The sequence below is a fragment of the Microcaecilia unicolor genome, chromosome 6 (genome assembly GCF_901765095.1).
Source record: "Microcaecilia unicolor chromosome 6, aMicUni1.1, whole genome shotgun sequence".
Lineage (NCBI taxonomy): Eukaryota > Metazoa > Chordata > Amphibia > Gymnophiona > Siphonopidae > Microcaecilia > Microcaecilia unicolor.
Genome location: NC_044036.1, coordinates 175,470,154 through 175,489,019, shown reverse-complemented (window position 1 = coordinate 175,489,019; position 18,866 = coordinate 175,470,154). Strand labels below are relative to the sequence as shown.

The following is an 18,866-nucleotide window of genomic DNA, read 5'->3' as shown; positions in this document are numbered from 1 at the left end:
TACAGTCCCATACATATGCCCTCTTCCAGTTCTTGTCATTAAGTTTTCTATCATCTGTACAATAGCAAGGCCATTGTCCAAAAACACTGCTGGTCAATATTCAAAAGGACTTATGCGGACTTATTGATCTCAGAATATTGGACTAGCAAAGATTTTACGTTTGGACATATAAATCTCGATACTGCCAAAAGGTAAGTGTTGCCTTTGGAGCAGGAACATTCTGGATCTCCTGAATCTTCCAGCCGCATAAGTCACCACTCCTCCCATTTGTAGAGGGCACTACCAGGTCTCAAAGTGGCCTTGTGAGTAATTTCTCAAAGCACTTGGGTATGTGCCATTATAGAATACTGGACAAAGGTGCCACCTATGTGTGAATATGTAGCAGCAAACATTCCATGTTAATGCGTAAGTGCTATGTGGCACCACATTAGTGCATAATGTACAGTATTCTGTAAGTTACGTGCATATCAGTTAGACCCGCCCATTGCCCTCCCATGCTTGTTTATGTTATAGAATCATGGCTAGCAGATACATGGGTAATTGCCAATTAATGGCACCTTTTACCTGCATATGTTCCAGTATTTGGTAACATAAGCAAGTATTTGGCGTATAACCATAGGTATTAACTTATAGAATTGCCTTTTACGCCTCCTGGCCTATTGCATACCTGAAGTTGTAAGGCTGAATCAGAATCTTCATATATACGCCTCGCCAAACCTCCATTTTCCAAAGCCAACTTTTCCAAAAATTTATAATCCACGTCACCGCCAAAACCCAGACAGTACAGTGTAAACCTCCCCTCAATTGCCCTTTGAATATTTTTCTGTATAGTTGCAAGGTTTGTAACACCTGTTTAGGGAAAAAAATGTCTTATTACATGTTATAAACAGGAGTTTTTAGGACCACTGTGGGTAATTCTATAACGCATTTATTTCTTCATGAAAATTTTATTTTATGTGCAGAAATGGCTCTTTATAATTATGCCAAACATATAAAGAGGAATCCAATAAAATTTATATGGAAATATAATGTTTTGATTTTAACAAAATATTTCTAAAAAGCAAGGAAAAGACCTCAAAACTCCCGACCGCTTACTTTCAGTTTTCAGCGGCTTTAACTGGGGGCATGGTGTTCATCACTGGTCATAAAAACCTTGCTTGATTTTAATTTTTAATTTATTTCCAAATAGATTTTAACAATTTTGCTCTTTTTGCAAAAAGGTTTTTTTACAAGAAAATTTTTTAAATATATTGACAATATCAATGCTAACTTCAAATTTACTTTGGTTCATAAAAACCTTCACTGATTCTCATGAAGTGCTCTAAAGCAGCTTTACAAAAATAAAGTAAAGTCGAGCACTTGTCTGTTGCCCGACGGTGGCCCCATCCGTTTTCGCTTGTGGGCTTTCTCAAGGGCTGTGCTTCGACAGGGAAAGCATTAAGAAAATTTTTTTCTGAAAAATATTTACCATATATTTCATTATAAGGGAAACAATTGGAAAGTTAATGTACAAAAACTGCTATAAAAATGCAAGTTAAGAGCTGTATTTTAAACTTGCATTTTATCTCATTTTAACCATGACTGGTTGCTTGTTTCAAACAAAGAACTTTCATTTTCACACAGCTTTTAGATTTAATGATTGGAAAGATTACTCAAACCTAGCATTGTAAGAACAATGACTAAGATTTAAACATTGAAAACTCATATGAACATCACAAATAAAGAATACTCTTTGTACTAACCCTATCTCTTGATCTGACCATAACTTAGTGCTGCTTTGAACAAAGAACCCCATCATTCAACACAGTATTTAACTTGTGAGAACCAAATGGATAAGCCAATCACAATCTGTTTTAAAACTATGATGTAATGTTATATAAATTGGCTTAATTTACCCTTTCAGTACTGATGTCCATTTTCTTAATTGTCTCATTGACACCACATTGTAATAGGGCCAAACAGTAATGAAACAATCTCTGCTTGTATTGATTTAACTTGTGAGAACCTGATAGATAAGCCAATCACAATCTGTTTTAAAACTATGATGTAATATTATATAAATTGGCATTAATTTACCCTTTCAGTACTTATCTCCATTTTATCAATAGTCTCATTGGCAACGCATTGTGGTGAAAACAAATAGTAATGAGACAATCTCTGCTTATATTAGCAACTCTTAGTTGTTAACTTTTAAAGTCCTAAATACATTGAAAATCTAGTCATTATAAGAAAATTTGATCCACACTTTATTTCAATTATATACCCTTTCAATACTAGAGTCTATTTTCTCAATTGTCTCGTTGAGACAAATTGTGGTGAGAGCAAATGATAATGAAGCAGTCTCTGCTTGTGTTGACAACTCTTTTGGTTATTAGCCACTGGAGTCTAAATACACTGAAGGCCTGATCACATTACACTGCCAATCTACTCTATTTGGCTTTCAAAATTTTGTTAAATGAATAAATAACAAAAACAACTTGTTTGTTAATATAGCCAATGCCTGACAGACTCAATGATACCTAGTTGTAATATGTTTGTTGGATCATTAAATCAACACCTATCAATTACAACTGATCTCAAATTGGTGTCTTTAAATCTCATCGGATAATATTAATCGTTAGTTATATGAAGCATACTATATGTTGTCTCAGTTGTTTGATTGATATATTCCTACCCAAACATTGTAAGAAAGTCTAAACCCACACTTTTTCAATTAGATCACATTTGGTTTTTACCCTTAATGCTGACTGTGATATATTTACTTGACAGATTAACTGGTTTATACTTTATTACTAATGTTAGAATTGGTAACAAATTACTGCAGGAGAGCATCAATACTTTGTGTAGCTTGAATAAACATAATTAATTAAAGAATACCCTCCATTCAATGTTATTGTTCAAACCTGAGGGTTCCAAAGTGTTCAATCTATGTATCCATCTCTGTTCCAATTTCAACAAAAGTTTTGCACGATCACCTCCTCTGATATTAGGTTTGATTAAATCAATGTTGAAACATTTGAGTTGTCCAAATCCATGATTAAATTTCAAGCAATGATCAACTAATGGAGCCTCCAATTTTAGTCTTTTAATATTACTGCGATGTTCATTTAATCTAAGCTTGAAATTTCTTGTGGTTTTCCCTATATATAAACGATGGCAGGGACAGAAAATTCCTTATACTGCATATGCAGTATTGCAATTACTGAAATGTTTTAAATTATATATTTTGTTGTCAAAAGGATTTTTAAAAGATTTACATTGTAAAGTGACATCACAGTTTTTGCATTGTCCACATTTGTAGTGCCCTAAGATCTTATTCTTGACAGTAGTCTTCTTTGTAGGGAGATATGATGGACTAAGAATCTCTTTTATATTTCTTCCTCTTGAGTATGACGTTCTGAGGGAAGTATTTTTAAATTTCTCATGTGATTGCATAATGTGCCATTGTTCTTTAATAATCCTTGAAATTCTCGGACTTGCATTATTGTATCTACTAATAAATGTAAGAATATTATCAGTATCTGTGGTGTTCATTGATTTTTTTAAAAGCCATTGTCTGTCATTGAATTTTGCACGTTTGTATGCTTTTTTTTAGAAGATGTTTTTTGTAACCACGTTTTTTTCAGATCTTTAATTAACAATTTGGACTGATATTTAAAATCCTCATCATTTGTGCAGATTCTTTTATATCTTAGAAATTGGGAAAATGGTAATGCATCTTTGCAATGTTTAGGATGACAACTTGTAAAATGCAACAGAGTATTTTTGTTCAATGGTTTTTGGTAAACTTTAGTGATTAATTTACAATATTGTTGTATGATATCAACATCTAAAAAATTAAGTTGTTCAAAAGAAAATTTGTAGGTAAATTGAATTGCAGAGTTGCAGGAATTTGCCCAGAGTACAAAAGATTTTAATTCAGCAATGTTTCCTTTCCACAATAGGAAAACATCATCAATGTATCTATGCCATGAATAAATACGTTCCACAAAAGGTGATTTGAAGATCCATTGTTCTTCAAAGTTATTCATAAATAAACAGGCTATAGAGGGGGCAAAAGTTGCCCCCATAGCAACCCCGGATATTTGATGGTAAAGTTGATCATTAAAAAGAAAAAAATTTTCTTTCATCGCGATCCTTGCTGCAGCAATGATAAATTCTGTTGGAACTTTATGTGTCCTATCACGTTTATTCAGAATCACTCTAAGAACAGTAAGCGCCTCATCTTGGGGTATTGATGTATATAATGAAATGACGTCTAGTGTTACCATAAGAAATGTTTGGTCTTCACCTTGAATTTCATTTAAGATATTCAAAAAGTGTGTTGTATCTCTGATATAAGCAGGATGTTTTTCAACTTCATTTCTGATAAAAAAATCCACAAAAATAGACAGTGATTCTAAAAGGGATCCGTGAGCTGAAATAATTGGACGTCCTGGTGGTAGTTCACGATTTTTATGAACTTTAGAGAGTAAATACAAAACTGGTATTGTTGAATTTGAGTTGTTCAGAAACTTGGCCTCACTTTTAGAGATAAAACCATGCCGAACTCCATCAGTAACAAGACTATTTATTCTTTTTTGTAATTTAATAGTTGGATCTAATTTCAGAAGCTTATATGTGTTGGTATCAGAAAGTTGTCGTTCTGCTTCTTTTATGTAATCAACCATATTTTGCACTACTATTGAACCTCCTTTATCAGCTTTTTTAATGATGATTGATTCATCTTCTTTCAGTGATTTAAGTGCCGATCTTTCTTCTTTAGTCAGATTGTTCTTCCTGTGATTGAAAGTTGTTTTAGATATTTCATTGAGAACAACTTGATGAAATGTTGAAATTGTGGGATCCAAAGGACCAGGTGGCATCCAGTTTGATTTGAGCTTAAAAGTGCTTTGCTCAGATACAGATGTATTGTCAAAAAATACTTTGAGCTGTAATGTTCTAATGAATCAGTGAAGGTTTTTATGAACCGAAGTAAATTTGAAGTTAGCATTGATATTGTCAATATCTTTAAAAAAATTTTCTTGTAAAAAAAATGTTTTGCAAAAAGAGTAAAATTGTTAAAATCTATTTGGAAATAAATTAAAAATTAAAATCAAGCAAAGTTTTTATGACCAGTGATGAACACCACGCCCCCAGTTAAAGCTGCTGAAAACTGAAAGTAAGTGGTCGGGCGTTTTGAGGTCTTTTCCTTGCTTTTTAGAAATATTTTGTTAAAATCAAAACATTATATTTCCATATAAATTTTATTGGATTCCTCTTTATATGTTTGGTGACCTTACATCTTGGAGTCCTGTATGGTAATCCTCTTACTATTGTCTCTTTATAATTATGCACATAAACCCTATATCTGCATAAGATTCTCTGATCTGAGCAGAGCTGTTCCTTGCAGTGGGCTTTGGACTTACAACATACCGGTACTTTATTTTTAAAAAAGCCCTCATACGTGTGTAAACTAAACCAGGAAATTTGTGCATGTCTCTGAGCAGTTGTAAATGTGTAAAAGTACTTCCCAAGAGGCAATGGTAAACGATCACGCAGGGGCACATGTTCCCTTGTTAAAAGTGCTGCAACTTATGCTCATCCCTGTAGCACATATGCCTGTTATAAAATTGCCCTCATCCTGAGCAGCACCATACAATACATGGCAGGAACTTTCAGACAGCAACATACAAAGGCGATATATCAAATGCAATACCCATAGCTATACTCTAGTAGGTGATGGCAGGAGAAAACCAATGAACACATTCAATCTGCCCAGTTATCTCTGTTCACACTGTCAAGAGCTATCCCAGCTGTCAGCACAAAGTGTGAGCACCTGCAGCATATCGTTCTTTTCCAAGACAGCTTTTGTCATCTTGTTCCTTCATACTCCATCCTTTTGGGTAGATAGGGGATCTTGCAGACCTATCTAGCTCATACCCAGCATCCCTTCCCTTCCCATATCTAACCAGAAGGCCCTGCAATAATTCAAACTAGAATCAGCACCATTGTGGGCCATTGCCTGAACGTACGACTTTTTAGGTACATGTGGCTTTTCAATAATAATAATAATAATAAATAATAATAACAACAACAACAATCTGCTGCACCTACCCGCTTCACAAAAGAGATGAATAGTCAACCAGACCAACCCACCTACATGACACCGCTAGCGTAGCAATGCTATAAAGAGCACCAAAAGTTAGGTACTTAAATGCAGTGCAATAAGCGCTAGCCCTGAAATTCTATAAATAGTGTGTACCCAATTTGCACGTGCAATTTAATAGAATAATGAGCCAATTAGCACTGATAACTGGGTGCTAATAATCAATTATTTGCACTAATTGGTATTAATTGAAATTTACACACACATTTTTAGTTGCGGAGCTTTGTGTGTAAATTTTACTCACAGCTTCAAAAATGGGGTGTGGCCATAGGAGGGTTATAGGTGGATCAGAGGCGTTCCTAGAATTTATGCATGCTGTTATATAATAAGGGGGATCTGCCCCTAATTTAGACGCACGGATTTACTCCAGGTTTTACTTGGTGTACATCCTCACGTCTAAAGTTAGGCGCAAATCCTGGTGCTAAGCATATTGTATGAAAGGCACCTACCTTTCAGTGCCATCTTTGGAATCACGCTTAGCGCATTATTTTTTCGGTGCCAATTTTTCAGCACTATTTATAGAATTTGGTCCTAATTCTATAATGGAATCTAGGTGCCCAGATTCCATTCTAGAACACTAGCATAAGTTGGCATCAACGTGCCTAAATTTAGGTGCATCCACTTACGCCATGTCTATAGCAGGTGTAAATATGCGCACCTAAATGTAGCACTTACTAGCAAAACATACAGAATACATGTGTAAGTGGGAGACAATCCCATGTCCTGCCCATGCGCCTTCCATTGTGAATGCCCCCTTACATTACGCGTTAAGGCAGTTACATGCATAAGTTACAGAATGCAGCTGAGTGCACAGCTAGCACTTACGTACATAACTGTTACAATCACGTGCCTAAGTGCCAGTATTCTATAAAACTTAGGAGCACAACTGGTGCCTAACTGCAGGTGACCTGTTACAGAATTAAGGGGTGTACTACTATGGATTTACAGCCTGTCTCACTGACACAGACTACTCAATAATTACTGTGGATTCTTTTAGATTCGTATTAGGTAAATGAGACCTTTATTAGAGGTGCTAAACTCTACAATGAATAATATATATATATATAATGATTAAATCATCTAACTAAAAGAAAGCTATAAGACAGATATTTACATATTATACATACGACATTACTGGTCAGGAATTTCAGGCCCTTATCTCATCACCTGGGAGGCCCGTTGCAGCGAAAGCCCAAAGTCTCCTTATGACCAGGAACAAGTCCTCTGCGCGATATGTCTAACTCTGCTGCAACAAGCCCCCCCATTTTATTAAGCTTAAAACTCATCCCAGACATGTACGTGTGCAGATATCTTTTCAAGTTGCATGCTTAGTTTTTCAGATAGTATATAGTAATAGTTCTGTATTATTAATTCAGTTTTTTCTCACTGTTTTTATATGTCATCCCGAGTTCATGATAGTTTGCAATTAAAATATCCTGCATTCAAAAACACATACATGACCTAACAATCTTCCGTAGACTACTGAAAATGAACCTGTTCAAGAAGGCCTACCATAATGTTCCATCTTATATACAAAATAAATAGACTTTACACGAACTAGACAAAACCAAACTCTTGTCACTGGACTGTTTAACCTCACTGCTATTAAAGAAAGCTTCACAATAAGCACTACCAATCTATTTCCTAAATTGAAGATGACATCTTTATAATCGATGACCTAACTTATGCTACAACTCATTTTATCACTTAGAAACCTCGATGCAATGCCATATTGCATTCCTCTGTACCATGTATGTATGCACCTTGATGCAAAATCATTTGTATGCAATACCACAATGTATTCCTCTTTACCATGTATGTATACAACTAAATGTATTACTATTTGAAATTCTGTACCCGGAAATGGCGATCGCCATCATGGCATAATGTAAGCCACATTGAGCCTGCAAATAGGTGGGGAAATGAGGGATACAAATGCTACAAATAAAAAAAAAAATTAAAAAAAATAAACATCAACTTGGTTGTAAGTTTTCTTTTCAAGCAGTTGCTATCTGGAATAATTTACCAGGTATGATACGATTAGATCAGAATTATATGCATTTGAATAAGAGGTTGAAAACTTGTTTTTTATTTGATAAATATGATGGTTAAAATTCTAGTTTATTGTATAATTGACTGTGTAATTTTGTAATTCCTCATTTTGCTGTAAACCACCTGGAACCTCCTGCTGGGATAGAGCAGTATACAAGACATGGATTGGATTGGATTATACTTACAAAGTCCAGGGAGGCATCCAGTGGGATTGGTTGAGCAGCAGTGGCATACCAAGGGCGGGGCAGTCTGCCCCAGGTGCATGCCGCTGGAGGGGTGCAGAAAGCAGTTGCGTGGCGGTGGGCTCCGCTGATTCCCTGCTCCCTCTGCCCTGGAACAGGTTACTTCCTGATCCGGGGCAGAGGGAGCAGGGAACCAGCAGAACCGACAGCTGCACGACTGCTCCCAGCAGGTAAGAATGCACCTGGGGCGGGGACGCCACTGCACCCGGTGGGGGGGGGGGGGGTGCGCAGTGGCAATCCACCCCGGGTGGCAGCCGACCAAGGATCGCCACTGTTGAGCGGTACAGAGAAAGAAGAAGCTAAAGACTATACAAGTGAAGGTGTGCTGTCCAATGCCTCTAAAGAGAGGTTGGGAGTGTTTAGTTGAGAACGAGTGGGAGTAGAGTCATGTTAGTGTCAAATGACTGAGGAGAACTACAAGGCTGAAAATGCTATCTTGCAATCAGTGCAGGACACCCAGTATGAGGCCCAGTAAAAGTTGATAGATTTTGAAGAAAGAGAGTGCTGCTACCCAGTGCTTACACCTATATGATTATCATATTGAAACTTTCTGAACAGTTGTTACATGTGGATAAAATAAATCAGAGGAGTTGATGGATTTATTTGGTTAATAAATCTGGCAATCTGAATATCGAAGAGAAACAGGGGTGATATGATACAGATGTGCAAATATTTGAAAGGTATTAATCTGCAAACAAACCTTTTCAAGAGAAAGGAAGGCGCTAGAACGAGAGGACATGAATTGAGGTTGAAAGAGGGCAGACTCAGGAATAAAGTCAAGAAGTATTTTTTTCATGGAGAGGATGATAGATACCTGGAATATCCTCCTGTGGGAGGTGGTGGCGATGAAACCGATAACAGAATTCAAAAAAGCGTGGGATAAACATAAAGGAATCTAGTTTAGAAGGAATGGATCCAAAGAAGCTTAGCAGAGATCATGAAGCAACACTGGTAATTGGGAAACAAAGCCAGTATTGGGCAGACTTCAATGGACTGTGCTCTGATCGTGGTTGGACAGATTCCGTTTTAGGTTTAGAGCTGGGCAAACTTCTAAGGTCTGTGCCCTGATCCTGGTTGAATAGATTTCGATGGGATGGAGTGGAGTTGTTCAGGGGCTTTGACGTTAACTTCAGAAATTTTAGAACAAGGACAGTGCTGGGCAGATTTCTGTGATCTTTGCAGTGCCGGTGCTAGAGTTTCTGGCGCCCCCCCCCCCTGCAGCCTATTAGTCAGCACCCCCGGTCCCCACCTGCCCGCCCTCAGGTCCTGTGACAGCCCCTGCCCCCTTTTTGTTCCTGCTGCCTCGGGCCTTCCTTCACTGTGTCCCACCCTCTTCTGATGTAATTTCCTGTTTCTGCAAGGGTGGCACAGAGTGAGGGAAGGCCCGAGGAAGCCTGCTTCCTTCACTGATGCTACCAATTTGAGGTAAAAGAGATTTAAATGCAGGGCGGCAGAAACAAAAAGGGCGCTGTCGCGGGATCTGAGGGTGGGCAGGTGGGGACCTGGGGGCTGTGGCTGAGACTGGAACCCTGAGCTGCCAGTAAGAATGGCTTGCAATGTGGCACCCTCCAGAGGTCAGCACCCCCCTGTCATGCTTACCACGCTTACCGGGTTGCGCCGACCCTGGGGTCTATGCCCTGAAAATGGCAAGGATAAATCAAGACCAGGTATACATAGGAAGAATCACATTCCATATGTAATGAGTTTATCTTATTGGGCAGACTGGATGGACTGTACAGGACTTTATCTGCCATCATCTATTATGTTTCTATGACGAGCACTTTTCCAAAACACACTCAGTCCATTTTTTTTCAGTTTTGAACCATGCAATTAGTTTCATTCTTCAAGGCAAAATTAATTTACTGTAGCTTATTCTTGTGCCAAAACTCCTTAATTCTCTGTTGTTTATTTCAATGTTCAAAATGAAACAAAATATAAATTGCAGTCTCACTACTTAATTGGTGGCACTTACATATATAGGTTTGTAGGCAGATACACATGTGAGTGCCACTGCTCACATGTAGAACTTATGAAATTGATTTCCATATGGATGCTACTGGGATTTTACTGTTCACTTTCATCACAGATATATTTCTGAAGTGGCTGCTCCTACTGGATATGATGGCAAATGCACTCTTGCAGGTATTTTACAAAAGGCTTTGAACTGGCAGAGCCTTTTCTAAAATACTACTGGAATTGAGCATGTCCTGAACAGGATGTCTCAATTTCAATCTCATGTCCTATGTAAAATGGACCTTCCTGTCTATTTGTATATATTTGTTGACAAGGAAAATTAAAATAGGACTAGAGTCCAATTAAACCCCAAATTTTTGGTTTCTGCCGAAACGGAATCTGTGACTGAAATTGGTTGCTTGGTTTTGGCAGAAACTGAAACCGTAAACAAAAATGCCCCCTCACACCCAACCAAAAATGCCCACCCCCTAGTAGTGGCTGTGGCAGCAGCAGCCGCTCCCATGATCACCCCCCATTATGATTACTCCCGGCCTTCCTCCCTCCCCTCCGCCCAATACCAGTAGGCCCTCCCCGGTCCTATCTTACCAAGTCCTGGTGGTCTAGTGGTCTCTTTGGGGGCAGGAATGCACCCCATTCATTCCTGCCCCATGCACTGCTCCAATGGTAATGGGTCCTGAGACTTCCCACTGCAGTCTTGTGAGACTGCCGCAGAAGGTCCCAGCAACCATTTTACAATTGGAACCAGTCCCCTCCACAAAATGGCTGCCGGGACTTCCTGCAGCAAAAGTCTCAGTAGCCATTTACATTGGAGCAGCGCATGGGACCACTAGACCACCAGGGCTTCCTAAGGTAGGACCAGGGAGGGTCTACTGGTGACAAGTGGGGGGGGCAGGGAGTAATTGTGGTGAGGGTGGGAGTGATCGCAGGGAGGAGAGATGGGAGTCATCATGGGGAGGGCCAAGTTTTTGTTTCAGCTGAAAATGTACAGACGTTTTCAGCCGAAACCCAAACCTGGAATTCGGGTCAATTTCAATGTTGAATCCAAAACCAAAATTTGTATGACCTCTAAATAGGACACCTGCTTTCAAACAAAGATATTCTACAAATGAGGGTTGACTGGCAGATATTATGATGTTCCTCAAAGTTTTAAAATCATAGGTAACTTTTAGAACTAGCAATTAGGAATCTGAGATACTAAAGTAAAAGGCAGGAAAGCAGTAAGTTGGTGCTAGTTACTTACCAGAGGTAGGCTCACCATCTGTTAACAAAATAATCATGGACACACTTCTCTCTGATAGCTTTCCATCCTCACTGGCCTTAGTTAACATTCTTACTGCAGCAAGTAATGCATCATTGATATTTGTTCCTACACAAAACAAGTATTAACATATGGAGAGTGAATATTACGGAGTGCATATTACAATTACACATTTTACAGGAAGCCTAATATACTAATTTGCTAATACAATTACACAGTTTTACAGTGAAGACTAAAAAACCTCTAATTCTGTAGATATTCTGGAAAAATCTTTATATAATGACATCAACTCCAAGTATTCACAGATTAAACCAAGATATTAGCAGCTTTTATGTATGCTTTAAGACAGGTGTAAATGCCAGTGTCTAGAATTTTCAGATCAAAAGTATTTCCCTTGTAAAATGGGGAATAACATTGGTGTTTTCGGCCCACCCAAACCTCTCTGTCTCCATGCCCTGACCACATTTGCTTGTTATCTAAGGGCCTTTTTTTTACCAAACCATGCTAGCGATTCCTGCAGGGCACTGCCGACCAAGCCCATTCAAAGTGAATGGGCTTTATTGGCATTATCGCATCAGGAATTGCTAGCGTGGTTTGGTAAAAGAGGCCCTAAATGAGATGTGGATCACCATGTGTAAATATAAAGGCAAGCAACACGTTTAACAGCTGCTCTTTACACATCAGAATGCGTCTAAAATGACTACCTGGATAAATTTGGGACAGCTTTTAGCTTTCCTAACTTTATCTGGATAGGTACACAATTAGGGCCAGATTCTGTAAATGGCGTCTAAAATATAGGTGCAGTTTATAGAATAGCGCATTAGGGCTGGGGAACAGGACTACATTTAGGTATGGCTACTTACGCCACTGAAAACCCCTAAATGTAGGTGCATTCCCCCAAATTCTATAACCATGCGCGTAAATTTGAGTAATGCCTCCGACATGACCACACTTCTACTATGCACATTGAATTTAGGAAACTTCTGAGGATAGCTTATATCGTGAACAACTCAAAAATAATCCTGTTCCAATGAGTACTACTGAATTTATATATTTTCACTTTTTATCCATTTTACTCAATTTTTATCAATTGTTCTAAAAATAGGGAGGAAAAGCCTCAGGCTCCTTCCTGGCAACAGAGCCAATCAATTATAGGAGTGCTTACTGTCATCATTGGCTACAAACCTCCCAAACATTTATTTAAACAAAGTCCAATAAAGCTTTCTACTTAGCTTATGAGGATGTACAGACTCCTCCAGCCGTCCACGGCCGACAATGGCCAAAGTTTCGCTAACTTCGTCAGGGTCCGTGGCATAAAAGTTCACTCCATAGCTGTTCGGCTCAGCTCTATGTGTAGCCGAACAACTATGGAGTGAACTTTTATGCCACCTGCAAAAGAATTAAATACAAATCAACCTATGCATCCAGCTTCTCCTTTATAAGCACGCAACTATGGAATGCACTACCAAACACCTTGAAAACAATGCACGACCTATCAAACTTTCGGAAATCACTAAAAACTTACTTATTCAAAAAGGCATACCCTGATGACCCAACTTAAATGCCTCGATCCCACAACGCAACGAAACTAAGACTCGAATTGATCACAACTCAACCCTTCCTCCTTATTCCCTGATGTGTTTATCCTACACGAACCTTCTACATTGTCACTCTGTATCTGTTATACCGGAACTGGCGATCGCCATCACAGTTACTATGTAAGCCACATTGAGCCTGCAAATAAGTGGGAAAATGTGGGATACAAATGCAATACATAAATCTCACTGAATATTGAGTCCATTTTTTTTAACAGAGCATTTCCCTAATAAATAGAACTATAAAATAATATTATACAGTTTTGGGAACACATTTCAAAATGAAGGACCTTTAAGCTGGCTATATTAACATATTGCTTTTAAAGGCTAGAAGAGGGAAGCTCACCCTTCCTCCCCGCCCCTCCTTCAGATGCTGTGCCTGCATGCAATCTATTTGCATAACATTTTGATTTACCTCCCACAGGTCTAGTTTTTTGAACATAATCTTTTGCACCATTCACATTTTCTTCAGTTGCTGGAAACAATGATGTCCTCCATGTTTGTATTATGGAGTTAAAGACGATAAAGTTGAAATGATCTTCTGGACTTATATCAGCTAAAATCTTGATAAGGGCCTCTCTTGTCTATTTGAAGAAGAAAAAAGTTAGCTTTCCCTCTTGTCATTCAAGGGGGAAGTTACCAACATGGGCTATGTTAAGACGGGTTACTTTATGATTAACCCCAGTAATTAATGACTAATTCTCACTGCATAAAATGGGACTTGTACTAAAAGAGCATGAGTTAACGGTAGAATAACGTCTTAATGGTAGGCCATATTGCTAACTTCCCCCCTTAGTGGCTGAACTGAAGGTGCACAGATAGCACTAGAGTCAGTCTGAAGACATCAACACATTGGTAGGATGGGAGTGGATCCAAACAAGCAAGGACTAATTTGGACTCACACTTGGGCACAGAGATGACAGCCTGACTTTTGCTTTCTACTTAGTGCCTGCAGGGATAAGTTTTTGTCATAGACTAATGAAAGAAAAATCTTTATCATGGGATGAAAAGATCCCTTGCTTGTATGGCCTGGCTCACAATTCCCCTTCCTAGTTAAGAACTCAAACAAAATAAAGCATGGAAAAGAACATAAGATGATACCTTTTTTATTGGACATAACTTAATACATGTCTTGATTAGCTTTCAAAGGTTGCCCTTCTTCGTCAGATCGGAAATAAGCAAATGTGGTAGATGACAGTATATATAAGTGAAACATCCAAGCATGTCATAGTCTAACAGGGTGGGGGTGGGTAGGAAGTATGCATGGGAACATCAAAGCATTTCAGTGATAGTCTAACAGGATGGGGGTGGATAGGTGAGAGGAGGGTGATAAACAGAGCAATACAACTTTATGGTTTATAATGGGCTAGAAAACCCAGATCCTTGTTAAGTCCTGTCTGTTGGGTGTCAAAATATTCAATCATTCTGACTTCAAAGGTCTTACGTTCCTGTATTGTTTTAAAGTTACCTCTCAGGATTCTTACTATGAAGTCAATGGTACAGTGATCTGGTTTTGTAAAGTGCTGTCCCACAGGAGTGGGAACCAGGCTGGCACCAGCATTCTTCATGTGATGTCTATGTAGATTAAATCTTGTCTTTAGCATCTGGCCTGTTTCTCCAATATTTATTTATTTAGAACATTTATATCCCACATAATCCCAACAGAGCAGGCTCTATGTGGCTAACAATATATAGAGGATGAACATCAAACAAATGGAAGGGCGGAGCAAAGGAAAGGTACATCGGGGGGAGGGGGGAACAACAGGGGAAGCCAGGAGGGACGGCAGGAAGTTAAGGAACAACTGAGTAGGTTTTATCACATAGATGAGTCTTGAGGAGTTTCTTAAACAGGGCATGGTCGGAAGTTTCTCTTAATGCGGATGGCAGAGCGCATCCTTTGTTACATTTTTTACACTGAATGATATATACCACATTGGAAGATGAGCATGTGAAAGATTCCTTTATGTTGAATATTTTTCCTTTGTGAATGACTGTGGGGTCCTGTGAAATGTTCTGGCATAGCTTGCAGCTGGATATATTGCAAGGATGTGTGCCCTTCTCTTCTTTTTCAGTCTGTGTTGTGCGTTTACTTCTGATTAGCTTGTGTTTTAAGTTGGGTGGCTGTCGGAAGGCCAGCATTGGTGGGGCTGGGAATATCTCTTACAGTAATTCATCCTCTTGGAGTAAAGGCTGAAGATCTTTTATGATTTTTCTTAATTTTTCCAGCTCTGGTTTATATGTCACTATAAGGGGGATTCTGTCTGTGGCTTTTTTTTTCTTTGTACTGTAGCAGATTTTCCCTGGGTGTTTTGAGGGAGGAGGCAATATTTTTGGAGATTATTTTGGGGTTGTAGCCTTTCCGTTCGAAGGATGCGGTCAGGATTTCAAGATGTCTGTCTCTGTCCCTTGGGTCAGAGCAGATACGGTGGTATCTTGTGGCTTGGTTGTAAATAATGGATCACTTTGTATGTGAAGGGTGGAAGCTAGAGTTGTGGAGGTAGCTACATCTGTCTGTGAGTTTCTTGTATATAGATGTTTGTATATAGCCATCACTGATTGAGACTGTGGTGTCCAAAAAATTGACTTTTTCTGGGGAGTAGTCAATTTTGAATCTGATTGTAGGATGGTATGTATTGAAGGAATAGTAAAATTGTTTCAGAGTTTCTTCCCCCTCCTTCCAAATCATTAAAATGTCATCAATGTACCGGTAGTATTTTAGAGATTTAGTCTGGTATGTATTCAGAAATGTCTCTTCCAGCTCAGCCATAAAAAGGTTGGCATATTGGGGTGCTGACCTGGTGCCCATCGCAGTGCCCATTATTTGTAGATAGATATCATTGTTAAAGCGGAAGTAGTTGTGAGTTAAAATAAATTTGATTAATTTTGTAATAGTTTCTGGTGAGTATTGATGGTCCAGTGTGGATGTTTTTAGGAGTCTCCCACATACAGCTATGCCATCCGCATGGGGAATGTTGCTGTATAGTGATTCTACATCCATCGTGACCAGAAGGGTGTTTGGTGGTAATTGCTTGATATTTTTCGATTTATTCAGAAAGTCTGTGGTGTCTTGTATGAAGCTGTTTGTTTTGTGCATGAGAGGTTTCAGAATTCCCTCTATAAGTCCAGATATTTCCTCCGTGAGTGTGCCAATACCTGATATGATTGGTCTGCCCTGTTTTCTAGGTTTGTGGATTTTGGGTAGCATGTAGAATGTGCCCACAGTGTTAGACTATCACTGAAATGCTTTGATGTTCCCATACATACCTCCTACCCACCCCCACCCTGTTAGACTATGAAATGCTTGGATGTTTCACTTATAAATACTGTCATCTACCACATTTGCTTATTTCCGATCTGACGAAGAAGGGCAACCTTCGAAAGCTAATCAAGAAATGTATTAAGTTATGTCCAGTAAAAAAGGTATCTTATGTTCTTTTCCATGTTTTATTTTGTTTGATTTCTATTGATTACCTTTAAAAGTGGACTAACACGGCTACCACACCTCTCTAGTTAAGAACTGAAACTTGGTAGTAGCAATTAAATTATTTGTAAGCAGTATCCTCCTCTGGGGTAAGCAGTTATTTATTTATTAGGATTTATTTACCACCTTTTTTGAAAGAAGTCACTCAAGGTGGTGTACGTATTTGGATAGAGTAAAAGAAAACCAGAGCTAACCAAGTCCAATGTTCTCATCTCTTAATAGTTGTCCTCACTCAGTTTCCTAGAGGAAAATCAAATAACCCCCCCTTCTCTGATCTGAAAGTGCTTTTTGTTGTCAGTTCTGTGACACTGAAAAATTCCTTCTCAAACCCAAATACATTGATCAGCTCAGAATCCTTTATTGTACTATTTATCTATCTAGTTATTTATCTAGTTATCCTTGGTGCTTGCAGTAAATTATGCTTACCATAAAAATAAATATAGCTCCACAACCAAATATGCAGTCCAAATTACAAACATTGTTCTTCCCCTTTCCCTTAACCATTCCTCCCCCATCTTCTTTACTCCCTATAGTTCTCAGCTTATAAAGCATCACTTTCCTGTCATAGAAACAAAGAAATGATGACAGATAAAGACCATGAGGTAAATACTCAGCTAGCGGCGGTGACCATTTTTTTTTTTAGCCACCGTAGGCTTTATTCCCAGATATTTGATGCTGGGCCATGTCATGGCACCAGCATTGAATATCCAGGTTTATGAGGTCATCTATCTCTTATGTGGTTAAGTGCAATACTCAGCAATTAACTACCTAAGTAACACCTCAAGAAATAGGACTGACTTTAATGTGGTCCGATATAGTCACTTAACTTAGGGCTTCTTTTACAAATCCGCGCCAGTGATTCCTGCAAGGCACATGAGAGGAAGGTCATAGAAATTGAATGGGCTTTCTCTCATTTGCTGCACTGAGAATCGGTAGCACAGCTTTGTAAAAGAAGCCCTTAGGCACTTAAGTGCAGAATACCGTCACTTAACTGCATAAATGCCAACTCTGCCCCTGGTCCACTCACAAAATAGTCAACTTTCACTTTAGCAGTCTCTGGTGATATTCAGCAGCATTAACTGGTTAAGTTCTACTGAAGTGGGTAGCCCCAAACAAGCAATTTAACCGAGAAGGAACCATTTCTGGCCAGTTAAATTGCTTTGAATATTAACCCCCATATGCCTAGTCTGCCCATTCACACTAACAACTAAACTCTACATTTTCTTCTTCTCCTTAATGCAATGTTCTTTTAGGCTTCTGAGGCCTGGGTCATGATTGTTATGGTTCTTCAGGTCTTTCTGCATCTGAATAAGTGGAACTAGCATTTCAGTCATCATGCTTTGGCTTTCTTCATTTTCTTTCATTACCACCTTTGCAATATCATCGCTCAGGTCTCTGTCTAGTCTTTAAACTACACCAGAGTAGATGAGAGCGCGATCTCCTCTTTCCGACACAATACTAATTTCCCGCATTTCAACTTCTTTAACATTGTCATTTACATAGGGGTCCTTTTACTAAGGTGCGCTGAAAAATGCCTTACGGTAGTATAGATGTGTGTTTTTGGGCGCGCGCAGAATCATTTTTCAGCATACCTGCAAAAAATGCCTTTTTAAAATTTTTGCCGAAAATGGACGTGTGACAGAATAAAAATTGATTCACGTCCTTTTTGGGTCTGAGACCTTACCACCAGCCATTGACATCGTGGTAAAGTCTCACGCGGCAACTGGGCGGTAATGACCTACGCGTGTCAAATGCCACTTGACGTGTGCCCAATACGCGCACCTGATGTACGCTAAAAATGAAATTACCGCAAGAGCCATGCGATAGCCGGGCGGTAACTCCGTTTTGGCACGCGTTTGGCGTGCATAGATGCTTACGCGGCTTAGTAAAAGGGTCCCTTACTTATTTTGGGTCAACTGTGTTGACAGCATTAGCATGCCTTAATGTGGTAACATATTTAGTAAATCTAGCCCTTGATAACATAGCAACATATCAGATGACAACAGATAAACTACTACTACTACTTAACATTTCTAAAGCGCTACTAGGGTTACGCAGCGCTGTACAATTTAACATAGAGGGACAGTCCCTGCTCAAAGAGCTTACAATCTAAAAG

The 18,866-nt window shown here is 38.8% G+C and overlaps 1 protein-coding gene and 1 long non-coding RNA gene across 3 annotated transcripts in view; one reads left to right on the top strand and one right to left on the bottom strand.

The window, feature by feature from the left end:
• Positions 1 to 18,866, bottom strand: part of LOC115471856 (inter-alpha-trypsin inhibitor heavy chain H4-like) — a 148,816-nt gene that overhangs the window by 106,540 nt on the left and 23,410 nt on the right. For both annotated transcript variants that reach the window (XM_030205730.1, XM_030205731.1), the window contains exons 8-10: positions 13,685 to 13,853; positions 11,657 to 11,782; positions 668 to 849 (exon numbers count right to left, since the gene is read on the bottom strand). In XM_030205730.1, coding sequence (XP_030061590.1) covers positions 668 to 849; positions 11,657 to 11,782; positions 13,685 to 13,853 — 477 coding nt within the window. The remainder of the gene's footprint in view (positions 1 to 667; positions 850 to 11,656; positions 11,783 to 13,684; positions 13,854 to 18,866) is intronic.
• Positions 145 to 17,675, top strand: LOC115471857. Its single transcript, XR_003942434.1, has 3 exons — positions 145 to 158; positions 15,109 to 15,126; positions 17,582 to 17,675. It is a non-coding gene; the product is annotated as an uncharacterized LOC115471857 (long non-coding RNA).